This window comes from Momordica charantia (assembly GCF_013281855.1).
Source record: "Momordica charantia cultivar OHB3-1 chromosome 6 unlocalized genomic scaffold, Mcharantia_2.0 BLBB01000006.1, whole genome shotgun sequence".
In the NCBI taxonomy this organism is placed as follows: Eukaryota; Viridiplantae; Streptophyta; class Magnoliopsida; order Cucurbitales; family Cucurbitaceae; genus Momordica; species Momordica charantia.
In genome coordinates this window covers 7,790,311-7,808,396 of record NW_028275164.1, presented here as the reverse complement: position 1 = coordinate 7,808,396, position 18,086 = coordinate 7,790,311, and the positions used below count along the sequence as shown (strand labels likewise).

General features: G+C 32.8%; 2 protein-coding genes across 7 annotated transcripts; one reads left to right on the top strand and one right to left on the bottom strand.

Moving 5' to 3' along the window:
- Window positions 1-8,642: 8,642 nt before the first annotated feature.
- On the top strand, window positions 8,643-11,303 carry LOC148210626 (uncharacterized). Its single transcript, XM_088124805.1, has 4 exons — window positions 8,643-9,039; window positions 9,156-9,248; window positions 10,528-10,700; window positions 10,937-11,303. The coding sequence occupies exons 1-4, from the start codon at window positions 8,715-8,717 to the stop codon at window positions 11,129-11,131; spliced, it is 786 nt and encodes a 261-aa protein (XP_087980931.1). The 5' UTR covers window positions 8,643-8,714; the 3' UTR covers window positions 11,132-11,303.
- A 383-nt stretch (window positions 11,304-11,686) lies between these two features.
- On the bottom strand, window positions 11,687-17,252 carry LOC111024082 (uncharacterized). Of its 6 annotated transcripts, XR_002603270.2 has the most exons (9): window positions 16,725-17,248; window positions 16,391-16,496; window positions 16,166-16,258; window positions 15,894-16,089; window positions 15,187-15,365; window positions 13,890-14,137; window positions 13,564-13,733; window positions 12,184-12,436; window positions 11,687-12,096 (listed from the first exon to the last, which is right to left on the bottom strand). XR_002603270.2 is itself a non-coding variant. In XM_022301668.2 (8 exons), exons 1-8 carry the CDS (start codon window positions 17,068-17,070, stop codon window positions 12,269-12,271), a joined length of 1,494 nt encoding a protein of 497 aa, XP_022157360.1. In that variant the 5' UTR covers window positions 17,071-17,249; the 3' UTR covers window positions 11,687-12,268. The 6 variants fall into 6 exon arrangements, 4 of the variants coding, with proteins under 4 accessions (XP_022157360.1, XP_087982181.1, XP_022157359.1 ...); XM_022301668.2 differs by having other exon boundaries at window positions 11,687-12,436; window positions 15,187-15,353; window positions 16,725-17,249; XM_088126055.1 differs by having other exon boundaries at window positions 11,687-12,436; window positions 16,391-16,406; window positions 16,725-17,249.
- Window positions 17,253-18,086: the final 834 nt, after the last annotated feature.

The following is an 18,086-nucleotide window of genomic DNA, read 5'->3' as shown; positions in this document are numbered from 1 at the left end:
TCACACTTCACACTTTGACACTTCTTTTTTTTTCTCCCAAAAGTTTCCATTTTTTGTTGTCATGGCTGCACCCACCAGGTCAGGAGGCTCAGAGCAATGGCTTCTGGCCACTGTTGCCCTCATAACATTTGGGTTCTTGGCCTATGCCATTTACGACGCTGCCGTCGCCTCGGTGGCCGAGTTGTTTCAGAGGATCGTCGTGGTTTCGCCACTGCTTTTGGTGGTTGCCGTTCACTGGCTGTCCATCGGCGGTGGCAGCAGCGGCTGTGGCACTCAGGCGGCTGTGGGGTTTCCTTGGGGAGTTGGTTTGCTTCTGCTTCTCATTCTGTTTCCTTGGAGTGCTGCTCTTCTTCTGCTTCTTCTTTACTTCTTTTTCCTCACTAACTGATCAACTTCTTCGATTCCGTGTACATTTCTCGCGTCACGCGTCACCTTTCTCGTTCGGGTGATTTTGTATTGAACGTGGCTGCTACAATACAATGTGGTTGCTCTCTAATAATTGTTCTATATACCCCAAATAACCGTTGGATACAGATTTGGAATACCTCTTGTAATTTCCCTTTCAACGGTGTAAAACTACCTATTAGGGTGATTTCTGTGCTTAGAAATGAGGTGAAGTTTCTTGGGTAGAGAAGCATATTTAGTGTAGATTGTAATGGTACCATTTGTAAATTTCTAATGGAAGAATCTTTAACAAATACTACTCAAATCCCATCTCTTTGATTAAGTGCATGTCTATATTTAGAATTAGAAACTCTTAAAAGGGAGTAGTTAGGTATTCGGTTTCTCTAAGTTTGAGTCTCTGCTTTATAATGGATTATATCTTTTAAAAATTAAAAAGCATCTATATATTATTAATATCACAATGCAAGTACTTCACATTAGAAAATATTGTATTTTGTGACGATACGAACATAGCTCAGTAGTTACTTACACCTACTTCTGAGTTTAGAAGTTTAAAACTATACCCTCCATTTGTTGCACTAAAAAAGATGGTATTTTGTGTGATTTCTAAAGATTAAAAAATATATTTGGTTCGTTGTATCGAAGTAACAATTTGAAAATTTTATATACAAATAAAAACCTTTTAATATAAATTTATAGTTCATGTAGTTTGGTGATGAAATACATGAATCAAGATGAATTAAAGTTGAAAGTATGGTGACTAAAATAATATTGAAACCAATAATATATAATTCAAAAGTGAAAAGTAATGATTTGTTATTGAATTTTAGTATGTAATAGTTTAATCATTGTCTAAAATTTATAATGATTTGTGTCCGAGGGATAGTTTGAGTGGCTTTCAGATCTTGAGTTCAAGTCACATGAAGTGCAACTCCACCAAACAATGATCCCTTATGTAATTAGTATTTAATTTTTAATTTAAAAATAATTAAAGTTGATTGCTAAATAGGTAATTTTTCCCACGATCCTCGTCCCCAAATGAGGGAGGACTCATGGAGCTTGACCTTAATTATATTCCTTGAATTAGTAAACGAGGGACATAGATTTTTCTCTCTAACATATCTTTGTAACTTAGAAAAAAAATAATTCTAAAAAATATAAAACAGTTATAGACTATGACTTTTGTTTTTTTTTAAAAAGAAAAATAAAAACATAAAAGCATAAATTATTATCGAATGAGACCTAAATTACCCGACAAGAAATGTGTTTTTAACTTTTTTTTTTCTTGAATCATAACGAGAATGGAGTACATTAGTTTGTGTACGGATGTTCCTCTTACTTCATACTTTGCTCAACTTAAATTCACGTTTTTCAATAAACATGATTTATAAAATCTGCATCTCTCTCGTTACAATATTATGCCATTCATATGACACATTTTTCACATTAATTTTATTAATTTTTTTAATCTTTCACTAGAATGAGAAATATCTCACAATCATTTAGTTAAATCTTTAAAGTATCTATTTTGATCAATCGAATAATGCATGTCTTAACCAGTTGAATTATTATATAAAAATTAAATTATTAGAAATCGAACAGTACAAATTATAATTATACCTAGATTAAAATAGTAATCTAACCCACATGGTAACCATCCAACTTTAATTGCTGAAAAAATTGGTCCCAAAAATAACAAAAGCTTCCCCTTCACGAGCCTATTTAATTATTGCAATAATGCAAACCTAATATTTAACTCAATCATAACTCTTTGTGGGATCCCACGTGTCTTTCGGCCATTTTCCACCTCAAAAAATATTACTAACTTTATCTAAAACCTTATTGTAAGCATATAAATATTATGTTTTTGTTTAAAGTTGGTAGGCTCACCATGTAATAGTATACATATATATATTTCAACAAAATGGGAAAATTTTAAATTCAAATTTTCAAGAAAGTAATTGAGGCTTTGACTAGTTGAACAGTATTCATGTAAACTTATGATATATATTAAAAGATAGATTTGTATGTAATTTACCATGTATGTTTGTATGGTTGTTGGTTGTATTTATTTAATCATTGATTTTTATAGAGTTTCAATTATGTCCTTTGAATTTTCAATACATATTTTAATATATTCTGGTCGTTAACATTGTTACTGAATGTACTAATATGACATGCTAATTGATCTAATGATGGATGATTTTGACATATCATGGCATAAGAGAGTAAGCGAGCGGGATGATATAAAGGTGTGGGAGAAAGGAAAAAAAAGTGATAGGGTGAGACGGGCGAATTACATTTTAAGCTTGTTTTTTTGGTTGGTTTGCTCCTATTCTATTTAATTGACCTACTCCTTTGTGTGTCACATCACACCAAATCATAACCCAATCCAATTGACGTATAATAGTCGAAATTGAAATAAGAGATCATAGCTTAGTTTGAAACTTTGTTAAAGTTCAATGATTTAATAGATACAATTGTCACTGTTCGTCTTTCAATGACTATTTACTTCGAGAACTCGTCTTTCGCTGATACGAGGACGAGGACATACCAAGTACAACCCTTTTAATTTCTTTAAGATTTTGTAAAATGTACCTTACATATTCTTACATCTTTTAAAGAAAGAGAATGAAAATCATGTAAAAAATCAATGCCAAAATTTCAAGATTATCAGAGGCTTTATGTGCATTCATTAAACCCACATTCACAAAATTTGGTATCACACTTCAATCATTATTTGTTGAGAGAAATGAATATCACACCCAAATTAGATCTCTCTTTTGTTTGGGAAAAAGGGCATAAAAGTTTCACAAATAGCTTAAAGCATTAGAATAATCTTGATCTCTTTTGGCTTCTCACTCTCCTATTTTGGAACACTTTTAAGTTTTTCATATCCAATTATATCAAAAGTGCTACACATGTGATGCTTATATTCTAATAACGTTTAATTAAGTACATTTATCAATCATACCAAATTATGTTTGCTTTTGGAAAAAGGGTAATTAAGTGTGCTTATTACTCTTTTTAATCTTTAATCAATAAGACCCACTTAGAACTTGAAAAAAAGAAAAACTTTTGTCTTTCAATTTGATCTCCAAGTTATATTTTCTTTTCTCTCTCTTGAAAATTTGTTTTACTCCAAACTCCTACCTCTCCACATCTAAATTTAGTTGCAATGATATGCGATAGACTTTAGGTAGCATACATTCTAAATAGTATAGTTGGACTCATGCAAACCCACGACCTTTTGATCGATGATATATACGTAAATAAATTGAGCTAAGGTCAGGTTGGCAACGTTAATTCCAACCACTCATGGACAAATGCGACGTAGGCATTACGTTCAGCTATAGTGATATCCCCAACATACCAAAGCTAGCTATCACACCACCTTTCTTTTTGTTTATTTTTTCTCTTTGACGAATTTTGTTTTTGCGAGAAATTTTTTTAGAAAGATTCTCTGGTCAGCAACTAAACCTGTCTAAAAGAAGAAAAGATGCACGAGATAGTACTCTTTCTCTTATATACGCTATTTGAATTTCCCCTTTGATAATGTCTTGACGAAAGTCCAATTCTTATCAATAATATCATATCCAAAGCAACTTCATCGGTTTGATCAGGATTATTAGATATTTTTCATCGTTTTATACAAAAAGAACAATCACAAGAGGTTTTTTAGACCATAAATTTTTCTATTTTACAAAAGTCCAATAAATTTGAAATAAGCTCTCCAATAAACTTATATATCTAAAGTTAAAATAAATTTATTTAAGATCCACCATAATGTGGAAGTTGATGAATGAGCAATTATGATAAACAATATCCCAAGATGTATTCCACACATATATAATAGTAGACTTCTATTCCTTTAATCTACTTTCAATCATCACTCTCTCCCTACCCCCACTCTAAGTTTAGCCTTTATTTATCTATTTATATTATTATAGTTTTTTTAAAAAAAGAAAACGCCACACTTAGAATTTTCGGTAAAAATGACTTTTTAAAAGGGTACGATTAAGAAATAGTAGTCTCGGCTATGAAACTACAGAAATAACTTAATTAAAATTTGATTAATGTTTCTTACAATAAACTAGCGATCGCTCGCTATCTGGCTGGAAAAGATGGTCCGAAAGCTTCCTCTCTCCCAACAAGCAAGACGAGACCACCACTTTTCTCAGTAATGGACTTGTGAAAAGTATATAAACTAAAACCGACCATAATTTTAAGTAACTATAAGGGTAAAAGGGGCTATATTTGAAAATTTGAAAGGCTACTCATTACAAAATTTCTTTATAAAGGGAGGACCATCTTCTTCCTCTATAATTTGGAACCAATAATTAAACCTAATTATTAAAGAGCCATTGGTGACCTTTCATTTCTTTGTAGTTTGTACTTAATAAGTTTGCTTTAAAAATTTGAAAGTCTAGCCAAATATCTGAAAACATTTCATTATTTACAACTAATCCACTCCTTATTTAATTTTCTGATTCAGTGGAGCATATTTCTCTTGCCCATAAAGGGAAAAAAAAAAGAAGAAAAAAACTTCTTTTTTTAATTTCTTCACACTCCTACCATTTGGAAGTTGAAACTTAAATTTTTTTTTAGCTTTATATATTTATGTATGTGTATTGAGCTCAACATGGGTAGGTTTGTCCAACTGGAAGATTTCTTTAACTTTTGGTCAAAAATATATGTCTCAACCAGTTGAATTATGTTTAAAGACGGTTCTAAAAAATGATTAAAAATTCAACTAATAGATGTTTTATTTGTCACAGAGTCGAATTAGGTGAATAGGGGTAAAGAAAAGAAGTAGATTTTGGATATAATCCTGCAAATAATACATAACTTAACTAGTGGATGAAAACTTCTTAATATAACACAACATAACATATGAGGTATAAATTGCTGAAATGTTATAGAATAATACTGATGTGCTGATAGGTCAACACTTATCTCTTACTGTGAGAGATGACTTCTCTGTACTTTTAGAAAATAAAATAGTCTCAAATCTTAAGTGGCGGTGACACAGACGGGTCAAATGTTATATAGGTGTTTAATTTACGAGGAAACCACGACAAAAATGGGTACTACCATGATTGAAATTTAAAAGTGTTGATGAATTAAAGACTTTTCTATGCGAAGTTGTAGGATTCGAACATGTGAAGGCAAAGTCACGGGGATCTGTGTGGGGCCAACAAATACATATACCATTTTAAATGATACAAATAAGTTTTAATTTTATTTTTATGTGATACTTTTTTTTCTTTAATTTCTTTCACTGTATACAAGTTTTAGATCCGCCACTTAACTTATAACTTCCTTTGTTGGAAGGAGGTATTTTTTTTTTTTTTGGAATTAGTAATGCGGGTGGAGCAAAATACAGAGTGGTGCGGTTTGAATTACTACTCAAGTGTTAAATAGTTAACATAAGCATAACTTAACGATAATTGACATGTTCTCCTCTCTTCGAGGTTGGATATTCGATTTTTCATATCCTCAAATTGTTGTACTAAAAAAGATGAGGTGTAAAATATAGTTCGTACTATTGTAAATTCTAGTATAGATTACATTCGACCTTATACATTTACCGTTTATTTTACAACGTATTAGTCTATAATAAATGAGGGGAAATGAAAAAAAATTGGAAGTAATAGACAGAAATACATTTTAAATCAATGATTTTTTGTATGTCGTTGTTTTATCTAGTTGATTTGTTAGTTTTTTTTAGATAAATCATCAATTTTTAGTCTAATAATGGTGATGAGAGATTTGAAGTTATTATAACCAAAATCAAAAGTTCAAAGACTTTATTGAAATGGTTTAAAAAAAGAAAAGAAGGCTATTGATTTTTCTTTTTAAAGTTTAGATTAGTAGGTAACATAATAAGATTATAATTTAACCAAAAAGAGAAAAACATATAATCTTTCTGAATATGAATATGAATGTACAGATGGGCCCAATGATTCGGCCCATGAAGCCCAAATGCTTGCTTTCCATTTTTTTTAAATAATCCAGAATTAAATTAGTAAAAAATAAAAGATTTAAATCTTACTTTATTTATTGAACTCTAATGATTATCCTATTTTAGTTTTCAAGTTTTTAAAATATATATTTTGATATTTAAATTTTTAAGTTTGTTCAATTTAGTCTCTAAATTTTAAAATATTAATATAGTAAGATTTTTCTAATCCTATTTTAGTCTTTAAACTTTTAAAATATATTTAAATTTTTAATTTTAATCTCATTTGTTTATTGAACTTTGATATTAATATAATTTTCAGGTTTTTTTTGAAAGGTTAATATGGCTAATGGTACTCCTTTGGTTTCTTATATTACTATTTCTTAAAATATGTTTTTTTTTGCATTGTATTAAGTGAAAATAATTTTTCACATCAATCATCATATTCTTAAAAAAAAAAAAAAATCTTTTACTTTCCAAAAATGATAAAACGAGGATTTGAATTCAAGAATGATAAAACAAAATCTTTATTTATATCAGAATAAGAAACAGAACAAAAAACCAAAAACTGTTTTTGTTGTTTCTAAAATTTCTGTACAATTTTGAGAATATTTCTAAAAAATGATAAACAAAAAACATAAATAGTTATCAAATATTTAAATTTCTAATAAAATTAAAAGATAAAAAAAAAATAAAAATAAAAAAACCAAAATTGGATAAAAAAAAAAACCAAAAAACAAAAATGTTACCGAATAAGCTATTAAATTTCCAGCTCCACAATTGGTCCATTTCTTTTGTTTATCTTTTTGATGTATTTGGATAAGGAGAGAAGGATTAATCAGGCCCCACTGGCACTCACCATCTTCCATATGTTTTAATTATTTAGATGTGACCCAACATTTTCTTTTTTCATCTTCTTGTTTTTTTTCTTCAAGATATTTTCCTTCCCAAAAATAAATAAATGAACGGTGTTTTTTTTATTATAGGAGAAATTTATTTTTTTATATTATAAAAACGTTCTATTCTCAAAAAAAAAAAAAAAAAAAAGTTCCGTGAATATTTTATTTACAGAAATTAGATTTCTATAAATAATCGAAATTCAAAATAAAAACAATATTTGGTATTTTAATAGATATTTTTCAAGATATATAGTTTTGAAATGGATAATCTTTTTGGTACAACATTATCTTAAAGTTTACTTTAAAATGGAAAAAAAAAACTTCATTTTAATAATGGTATTTTTGAATTCACAAGTTTAAATTAAATTTTTAAATCATTTTCAATGTTAAAGAAGTAATCAGTTGCTTCGTAGTTATAAATTATTTAAAATATAAGTAAATTAATCTGATCATCCTCAATTATTAAAAGAAAAGATCACATTCCCATTATAATTTAATGTATGGTCTATCAAAAGTATTAAAACAAATAATAAAAAATAAAAATAAAAATATCTTTTCCTGCATTTTTTTTCTAATCAAATCACCTTCAATAGATTTTTTTACACATTAATTAATATTTAGTTAATTAATAAAAGTAATAGCAACAATAATTATGATATTGAAATTCTATCTATACGTCCACATTATCATATATCCTCGATTCTACGTCATCAATATTCTCATAGTATCACAAAAAAATCAACAAAGTATCACTAATATCGATATAATATTAGTATTAATAATTTAGACTTATTTAGAAATGATGAAGAGCTTATTTATTAATTAAATATTTTTTATTAATTTTTTATTTTAATAGCTTTTTCAAAATAATTCATCTTGCTTCCTTCCTGTGTCTACTAGCCCTCCTGTCCAAAGTGAAAAGAAGGCGAAAAAGCATAGCTGAAACAGCATGAACAGGTTTCTATCGCTATACGACAATAGAGTATGATAACATTTTGCACCCACATGTTTGAATTTGAGAGTTCAAAGCTAGCTTATCAACATTAAAAACCGTGATAATAACAGTTAAAAAAGTGATTAAAATACTATTTTTGTGTCCATATTTTTAGTTTTGATTTATTTTGATCTCTACTTTTAACTTTTTCTTGTGAGTCATATTTTCAAAATGTTCGTTTTAGGTTTTTTATTTTTAAAGTGATTATTTTTGTGCCAAAACGAGCATAGTTTAGTAGTAATTGATAAATAGAGTAGTAATTGATAAATACATTCAATCATGAGAACGTGAATTCGATCCCCACTCGACATGTTATACCTCTAAAAAAAAGTGATTGTTTTGATCGGGGATGGAAACGGCGCCGTTTGGGAGCTAAAGAGCTTTAACAGTCTCGTATCGTCTCTCTGGCTCAGCGTGGATTTCACCATTTCTGTGAGTCTGCAACTCAATAAGAATGCTTCTCTCCATTGTACACACCACCTTCACTTCTCCATACCAATACACCGCCTTCCCCTTCCATTTTCACAGCCTCCATTCCATCAATTTGCTCCCCAGAACTCTGTTTCCTGCTTTTGGAACCGAACCCACAAATACCCTCAAAGCATTTCTCCACTTTCACCAAACATCGAAGAAATCCCACTTCAGTACATTCACCTCACTCACCACCACTCGTGCTTCTCTTATCGAGGCCCCAATTTTGTGGGCTGGTAGAATTTGCATCTTCTACGCCCTCTTGAGAGCTGGTTTCGCTGGATCTCAATCCAACCCTCTTGTCTCAGGTCTGGGTCTCTTCTTCCTTTTTATGGTGCTTTTTGTCTCTTTTAATTTTGCCCCTTTTGTGATTGTGGGTTCTGGTTTTTATTGGGAAATTTTGTGTTTGGTTTTTCCTCCCCAGATTTGGATGTTTCCTATGGTGGTGGTGCTGCTGGGGAAAGTGGCAGTGATTTGGGGTTTTCTAAGTGGCTGGAGAGTGTTAGAGGAAAGCCAGGTTTGTGGGCACTCTTAAATTTGCTTGAGTTTTACTCTTTGTTTAGATTTTGATGGAATTAAATGCAGTAGGATTTTTATGTTTCTCTGGCTGTTTTGAGTTTATTTTACAAATTTATGAACATACTAGACTGAGCAATACCTGTTATGATGTCAATTTATCAAATGAAGAATGTAAATTCAATGGTTTGCACTTATCAGCTGTATTTTTATTTGGTTTGGAATTTATGAAGGGATTAGATTCTAAAAACTGACAAAGAAATTATTCAATGCGGGTGCTATTATATATATAGAGTGGTGCCTCCTATGATCATGAGATACATGGTTAAAAAGCGTTTCTCGATCTATCTTGTAGATCACAGTCGTAAATGCGACAGCCACATTGAATAATTTATTTATTTTAGCGGTTTGATATAGATGTAGAGCTTTCTGGAAGTTATTCTTTGGCCTCTTTTAAGCCTTTCCTCTGTTGAATCTTGAATGCGAGCTGGCAAACTATCTACGAATCTATGTGATTCCATATTTTTTTTGCAGTCTTTCAGCAGTTACATTTCAACCCTTCTTACAATATCGTGTTTAATTTGATCTACATCTCCTTAATGGTTTGCTTGGGAGTCACTGCTTATTAATGAAAGGGTTGAATAGTTCGGGGACTTTGTGACGTTTCATCGGTTTTCTCTGTTAACTGACACCAAAGAAAGAAATGTGACATTCTTTTGAGTGTTTCCTTCAAATGTATTCAGTTTGGTAACACTCACTATTCACTACTTGTGTTTATTTTAACTCGAGACTCGAAATTTGTCCGTTGTGATTGAAGAGGACTGGCGTTTATTCAAAATAATGAGACAATTTGCACCACTTTCATATATTAGGCTACTAATTTGCTGTTAGTACTAAAAAATTCTGCTCTTTGGACTATAGTTAGTTGCTTTGTTGAATAATATAACTAGATTTAGAGTTTTTCTATGTGAAACATCTGTGCTTAAGGAACAATGGGGAAGTTATCTGTTCGGTTCTCCTTTTGTAATCTCGGGTTATTGTAATCTCGGGTTAGATAACCGAGTAACTGAGGGCGAAGGTGTTCTTTTTTTCGTGTTTGAAAATTATCAGTGACATTCATCAACATCAACAAAAAGCAATTTTGTAAAGGATGCTGTCTAAGGAATCTGTTCATGAATCTCAAACAGAATTAGAACCCTTTTGGTGTTTTATTTCCACTTTAACATCTAGAATTTGGGGGTGGACGATTATTCATTCTACTTTTTTGTTTCTATTGACAGTGGATGAAGCAGCTGATAAAAGGAAACTAGTGAGCAAATGGCATCCTACCACGAAGGGCACTCTTCGGAGGAATTATCGGGTGCCTTCTAAATCCGAAGGACGACGACTTCTTAAAGCCATTGCATCCCTGCTTTCTGACGACGATCACTTCATCGACGCCACTTCACACAAGGTTCGATAACAATCCTAGAACTCATTAGTTCATTTCTATATGATGCCTGGTATCCATCCCATTCACACTTCACTCTCACAAATCGTTTCTTGTTCGTTTCATGATTCTGGTATCATCCCGTTTCACACTTCACACACGCAAACCGTTTTGTTTTCGTTTCATGATTCTCAAAGACATCACGATGTATAGAGCATGGTGTTTTTTGTTATAAACAAGTGTGAGGTTGGGATTTGTAGGGCTGCCAAATCAGGAGGGAAAGTGCTCATGGAGAGAGTGTTTGCTGTAACAATGTGAGAGCTCTGTTTGATGAGCTTCCAACTCCACATCTTATTGTGGAAATAACTCCATTCCCTGCTGGGCCTCTCAATCAAAAGGATTACACCAAGGCTGAGAAACTAGAGAGAGTGCTCAGATCTGGCCCCTCTGTTTGAAATATTTCTTACTTCTTCTCTGTATTTTATACCTCTACTTCTTTGTACAGTGTTCAAACTCAAACTAATCCATCGATAGGGGCGTCAATATTGCATAATGTCGGTGTGAAACGTTTCTTAGACATTATATAAGGGATTGCCTTTTGGGTGCCCTAAAACATATTCCGCATTCGATCCTTCTACTTTTTTAGGTGTGTCCGATAGCTTCCTTGAATTTTCGATTTTGTCTCTAATAGATCCAACTTATTAAATATTTTATTAAAGTTCAGTGAACAAGATTTTGTGAACACAACATTGAAAGTTTAAAAGACTAATTAAACATATTTTCAAAAGTTCATATAATTTAACTAAGATATTACATCTACTAAAAACAACATTCAGTGAAGTCTCTAGCAGTTGTTTAAACTGCTGGGTACTTGGATACAGGATATAAAGCAATATTCAAAAATTCCATAAACTGTTAATTACTAGTTAAGCAAATAAATCTTTTTTAAGTATAATATGTGAATGTGAGAATTCAAACTCACGAGAGGTAGGTGCTTTAGCCAATTGAGATATGTTCAAGTGGACGGATAACTATAATAAATATGAAATTTACAAAAGCCTCAATTCATATCAATACACTACAGCGTTTGTGAAGGTAAAACAAACTTTTAAAAACACAACACAAAAAATATCTCAAAACCCGAGAAATTATTCAACGTGGTCAAGGTTAAAAATCTTCTTCATTTCTATCATAAAGTGATAGCCACAAGGTCGATCACATCTGAACGAATCCCCTTCACAACCATTCAAATTCTTTGCACTACAATACCAATGATTAATATCTGTGGTCTGATCTCAATTTCAGAGCTATAAACACAACATATGTAATGAGATCTTAATCCTTGAAGCTGATAAGGAACATAGTCCACCATCATTCTGCTCATTGATGTCATCAATGGATGAATTCTGATGAAACTCAACTACAGCAAAAGCCAATTGGAATTGCTTCAAATCCCAGTTTCTTTCATAAACGACTCGAAAAAGCAATAGTTGAGTTGAGTTCTAACCAGAATGATCAATCGGATTTATGAAGCAATAGCATGGTCACCAGCGACCTGACGATGCTTCCATATCATAGCTAATGGGAACTAATCATGTGAAAGGGTAGAAATTCGAAAAAAGCAGACTACCGAGAAGAATGTAAGCAACGGAGTATGACCAGATCACATATCCCCATCTCTTAAAGCGACCAGGTGAAACCATAATATATGAGGCAAACCAATAGAGAGGAGGGCTGGCAGAGAGAAACCGTGTTGCGACCTGTCCAGTTCCAGACTATGAGATACCGAGCTTTAAATGACAAAAGAAATCTAGAACCTTTTGATAGATTATTTATTTTGCCTGGGATTCATTAACCAAGGTTTGGAATATGAAATTTTAATTTGTTGGGAAAGATGTATAAGTACGTACCTAACCTATACCAGTCTATCTTTATCGGTAAACATCATTTCCGGATTCTTATAAGATAGTTTACGTCTTATAGGCTTAGCTTCAAGAAGTCATGAACACCAATTCTATAGAGTTCTCCCAACACCAATATTACGAAAAGTTATAATATCTAATCTTCCAGAGAATACAATGATCATATGCAAAAGGTAAATTCATAATTTTCAACAATCCACACATTTTATACTCTTGTTTGGATTAATTGATTTCATACTATTCAATGTTTTAAAAGGCTAGGCTCCAAACGAGACAAATTTTATCTTCAACACATGCCCAATTTGATTTGTCAGATGCTTATGCTCCTCAAAGAAGAGGCTTATGCCTAATGAACTGAAGCTTAGAGTGGAATAATAATGTAAACATATTGTCCATTCTTCAAAATATATAAGTCTGATTAAGTATATAACATTAATACAACATGAGATATAGTTGTTCAGCATATATGGCTTTAGAAAGCACTGTAACTTTAATAAACACGAAATACAAAAAGTATAATTAACATATGGCTTTACATTTTTATGTTTTTATGAATATATGTTTTAATTTAAAATGAGGCTTTTCCTCATACCTTCTCAAGGCGTAGGTCTCACTCCTTCAAGGGAGAAAAACCGTGAGACCACCCTTAGTCATCTAAAACATCCAAACCATCAATATTTCTATTGTTATATCTAGAAAACACTTCTCATCAAAGTCCATTTGGTTCAAGTTTGAGAACTATTGCCTCAGTCAAATTCAAAGCAGTTGTTTACAAAATCTGCTATTACTATATAAATTAAAAAAATATTAAAACAGGATTTATAAAAACGATAATGCTGTGGAAAAAATAAAATGATGCACATGCTATAACAGAAAACAAGCAAACGAGTTTTCTTCAGCAGGCACTATATATATATATATATATATAAATTTTTACAAGTACAAACTGTGGAGAGGAGCCAAACCTGTACATGCATGACAAAAAATGCCGTGGCCGCCATAAATCCCGTATGTAGGATAAATGGAAGTACAAAAGCAGAAAAGTATCCCGACCCCATGGATGGTTTATCCTCTACTGGAAGATCAGCAGGATCCTGTCCAATAATCTGCTTTCTCCGCCTAAGATTCTGATTTCCTATGAGATAATAGCTTAAGGTGCATGGAAACTTGCAACAAAACACAGAATGCGAGGGAAAGTCGAGAAAAAAAAATCACACGCAATTCAAAACTTCTTACTGCTTGGACAACATGCAAAATTATTGCATTGCCGTTATTTAATAAGAAGCAATACCTTGTATCCTGGAGGAATATGCCACCGCAGGCTGAGGTATGTTTGACCTTGAAGCACGTTCTGGAAAGTAAAGCATAGCTGCAGAATTTCTATCCTCGGCAGCAGCTTGGAAGCCCACCGACAACAAAAGCTTTGGCTTTGACTTCGCATAATGAGCAATAGAGAAAGAAGCCAAAGATAAAATTGGGGATGCAAGTAGAAAGTTTGGCAGCTGTTTGAATTGGAAATATCTTAAGAAACCTACTCCCCTGCCATCCCAAAAAGACATGTAAAGTTAGATGCCTAAAAGAGCATTAACAATGTCAATTAGATTAGAGATAATGCAAAATCTAACAAAAAGTTGATAATCAATTCCAAAACAAAATAAATATTATTAAAATATTGTCTTGTGATAAAGGTTTATGAAGAAAAATGAAAATTAATACGGTTTCCCACTCATATATTGATGTTGGGAAGTTGTCTACATCTTTCTTTTTTTTTTTGACAACCGGAAGTCAGAGTTTTGCTCTCCTATACCCAAGGACACCCACGCTTGCCTCAAGGCTCAACCCCGGAGAAATCAAAGATTTTTGGTATTAAGCTCACCAGAAGATTTGAAGAAGGTTCGAACTTGAGACCTCTAAGCCAATATGACTAAGAGACCGCAAGATCTTGCCAACTGGGCTGCCCCTTGTGGCAGAAGTTGTCTACATCTCTGCATTTGCAATTTGAATAATTTGAATTCCGGTTAGAATTTTCATGCAGTGGTTGGAATCCTAGTCTGCTATTTTGTTCCATAATTTTTCATCCAAAAAGAGGATACTTTATCCTTTTGTCTTAGCATCCTCGTTCTTTCTTAATTTTTCTTCATTGATAAAAATTCTACATTTTTTTTTATCAAACACAAAAAGTAATTGAATACCCTTTCGAGTTGGGTTATTGAGTTATTCTATTTGATAGTTTGATTATTTACTGATTTTCCTTGACCGCAAGTTCTTGTAATTCCCAACTATTTCAAATATTTCCAAATGAGAAGTCCTAAAATTACAGGATGATGAGGAGATATAGAAAAGAAATACAGAGTCTCACACCTACAATCTATCAGATGAGGCACTAGATATTAGGGCACTGCAATGCATACTAGGCGCATTAAAGCTACAGAATACCGATAGAGTTTGCTCTATTATTTAGATACTAGAGGGAAATTACAGACTAAGGGAGTATTACCCTTCCTCCTAACATATTTCTTTATGATCGGGGGTCTATCAAATACCAGTATGAAGTTAGGAGCATGAGCAAGTTAAGAAGAAGACAATACCAGTAATGACTTTGAACAAAATTGTATAGCAGAGGTACCCTTGCTTTACACCATGGCCTCAATTCATCTGGTAAGCGTCCACTGCAGATGTTGTAATACCCATATGCTTGAAACACAACAAATGGCCCAAATATACAGAGACAGTGAAACGCTCCAGTAATTAGAACCTGCAATGTCCGCTGGAAAAAAATAAGAAGCTAATAAGAATGCAATATTGCTGAGCATGGAAAGAAGTTGGAAATAGACCATATGAAGAAATTGATTTTCTAAGGAGTTTCAAGGTTCCAGATCTGCCTGCCCAACTCAGAAGGTAAAAGCACGTTACTTTTATGATTTTATTATTTATAAATGAGTGCTTAGTAACGAAACAAAAAGAGAAAAGAAGAAAGAGCCACCACTTACACATGACAACAGAATTATTCTTCAATTCAAACTAGCAATAGAACTTATGATTGGAATATGAGCTAATACTTAATGAAAAAGCACTAAGACTTGAGAGAAACATTCTAGCCCATTACTCAGTTTTTCTCTTACATAAAAGTATTAAAAAAATCTATATAGCGATAGGATAATTGAAGAAAGAGCTTGATAAATAAATTGAAGACAGCTAAATTTAAAGAAGGGCATTATTTGTTCTATACCAAGATTACTCATCAAGAGAAAAAGTACAGAGTCTATTATCTATAATTTAGCAAGGGACACCTTACAAGCACGCATTTCTTCAGACAAAGAGCATCATAAGCCCAATGCATAGTCAGAAAACAGATATAACCAGCATTGAGCACTCCATTAGACCTAGCACAACCAGACAGAGCGAGCCAAAGAGCAGAAACACTATTTCTGCCACTCATCAAGTGATATAATCCTCCAAATGAAAATAAAGAGTATAGACTCTCAGTATACCTGAAATTACAAGCATAAACCATAATCAAGTAAACTTTTTAAGCACGAAATGATATCGAAAGCAAAAGCCACTTACAGTGATGAATAAAATATAGAAGCTGGATTGAAGCAAAATAAAATAGAAGCCCGCATTGCTGCTTCCGCGTCCTTCAAAATAATAAGTGAAAGCCTGTTAGAGCGACCAGGTAGTAGAAGTCAGAATTATACATAAAACGAAGCAAGAAAGTAAAAATCCATGCGAAAAATCAGAGTATAAACCTACGTATTTACTGGCCAAGACTTGTAATCTCAACAAACCCACCTGAAAAGATAACGTGCTGCAAGCACAAAAGCAATGTTATTGATTACATATCCGGATAGTCCCAACACAGCTCTATGCCCAATTACCGGAACCAAAGGCGATAGCACTGTAACAAAATTAGCACCGCATTAACAAAAATACAAATACTACACCAAGTTAATTATAAGAACCTATCATTCAACCGCAGGGACAATAAAATCCACAACATAAACAATCGAACAGGACGGGAAACAATGAAATTGCAAAAGGAAAAAAAAAAAAAAAAAAAAAAACCCTAGCAAGTAAGCCCACCAATTCAGTGAAGCAAAAAGCGAATCGAGTATAATTAGCAAACCTGTGCGAGACAGCAGGGAAATGCAGAGAGGAAGAAGGGGCAAAAAAGCGTAGGATTTCTCATATTCATAACCACACTGGGCGATGCGGACGAAGTAGACGCCATCCCAGACAATGCTGCTCTCAATGGCAGATCCAATTGCAGGAAACAGAGCTGGTTGTTCGGCGAGAGGCGAAGATGATGGATCGATCAAGCAAGTAGGATTCAGAGATGCGGAGGTGTCGTAAGGGCTGAGGAGAGCGCGCCAGAAAATGATTAAGAAGAGTAGGAGGAGCCGCGAGGCCATGGCGGATGCAAGAACGATGCGTTCATAGCCGGAATTTGCTGCAGGTTTATTGATCGCCATGACTACAGAGCTCCGATTATCATGTGAAATGGAGAAATTGGCGGTTTCCTGAGAATTTTTTTTCTCGTTTCTTTGAGAAAACGGCGATTCGGCGAAAGCTTAAACAGAACTCGAGGCATTCAATTTTTACCCATTAAATTTCGCGATGAACTCTCAATATATCCCATTTAATTTTTCTTAGTACAAGACTTCGGAAAGGATATCCCATTAAATCTTAAACTTAGCTACGTAATTTTTGTTAATTCACTCACTGATTTTAATAAAAATTAATATAAAAACTAGTTTCATGAAAATCAATTTATAATGGTTAATCTTAATAAAAAACAAAATCATTAATGGTTAATTGTCAACTAAGAAATAATATTGATAGTTAATTATTATCATGGTGATTTTTTATTTAGAGATTAATTTTTAAAAAAATTAAACGAATTATGCTTTTTTTTTTTAATAAGAAATGACTTCATTAAATTAAGTGACGGACAACATTTGAAGGGAAATCCCTTTGACTCTCCATTTTTGGGCAGAGAAATTGCAAATTCTGGAGGAGTGGTTGAGAGATGAGAAATCTCCATCAGCCAATTTTGTTCGTCTCCCATGGTATGCAGCTCCTTCGGAATCATCCAAATCGCCATTAAAGAATCGGACTCGACTTCAAGGCGAGAGACTGGAGAAAGAGGCCGCAAATTTCAAACCCTCCAAGATACCTCTAATTTCACAAATACGAGTGTTTACTAGTATGAGATGTGAATGGAAGTTGCAACAACCAGGGCATTCGAAAAATCTCGAATGACAACCAAAGCTCGTTGAATCATCTCTGCACGCTGCATCGATGTTTAATTTCAAAGAAATATCCGATGGAGGCTACCATTGATGAACACTTTGACGCGAGGTCGGCCGATTTCGAGGTAAAGAGATACTCATCTAAGCTTGTAAATAAGTATTGAGATATGAATTTTTACATTCGCACTTAATTTCAGAGGGATGTTTGATTTCCATGAGTGAAAGAGTTACGATCA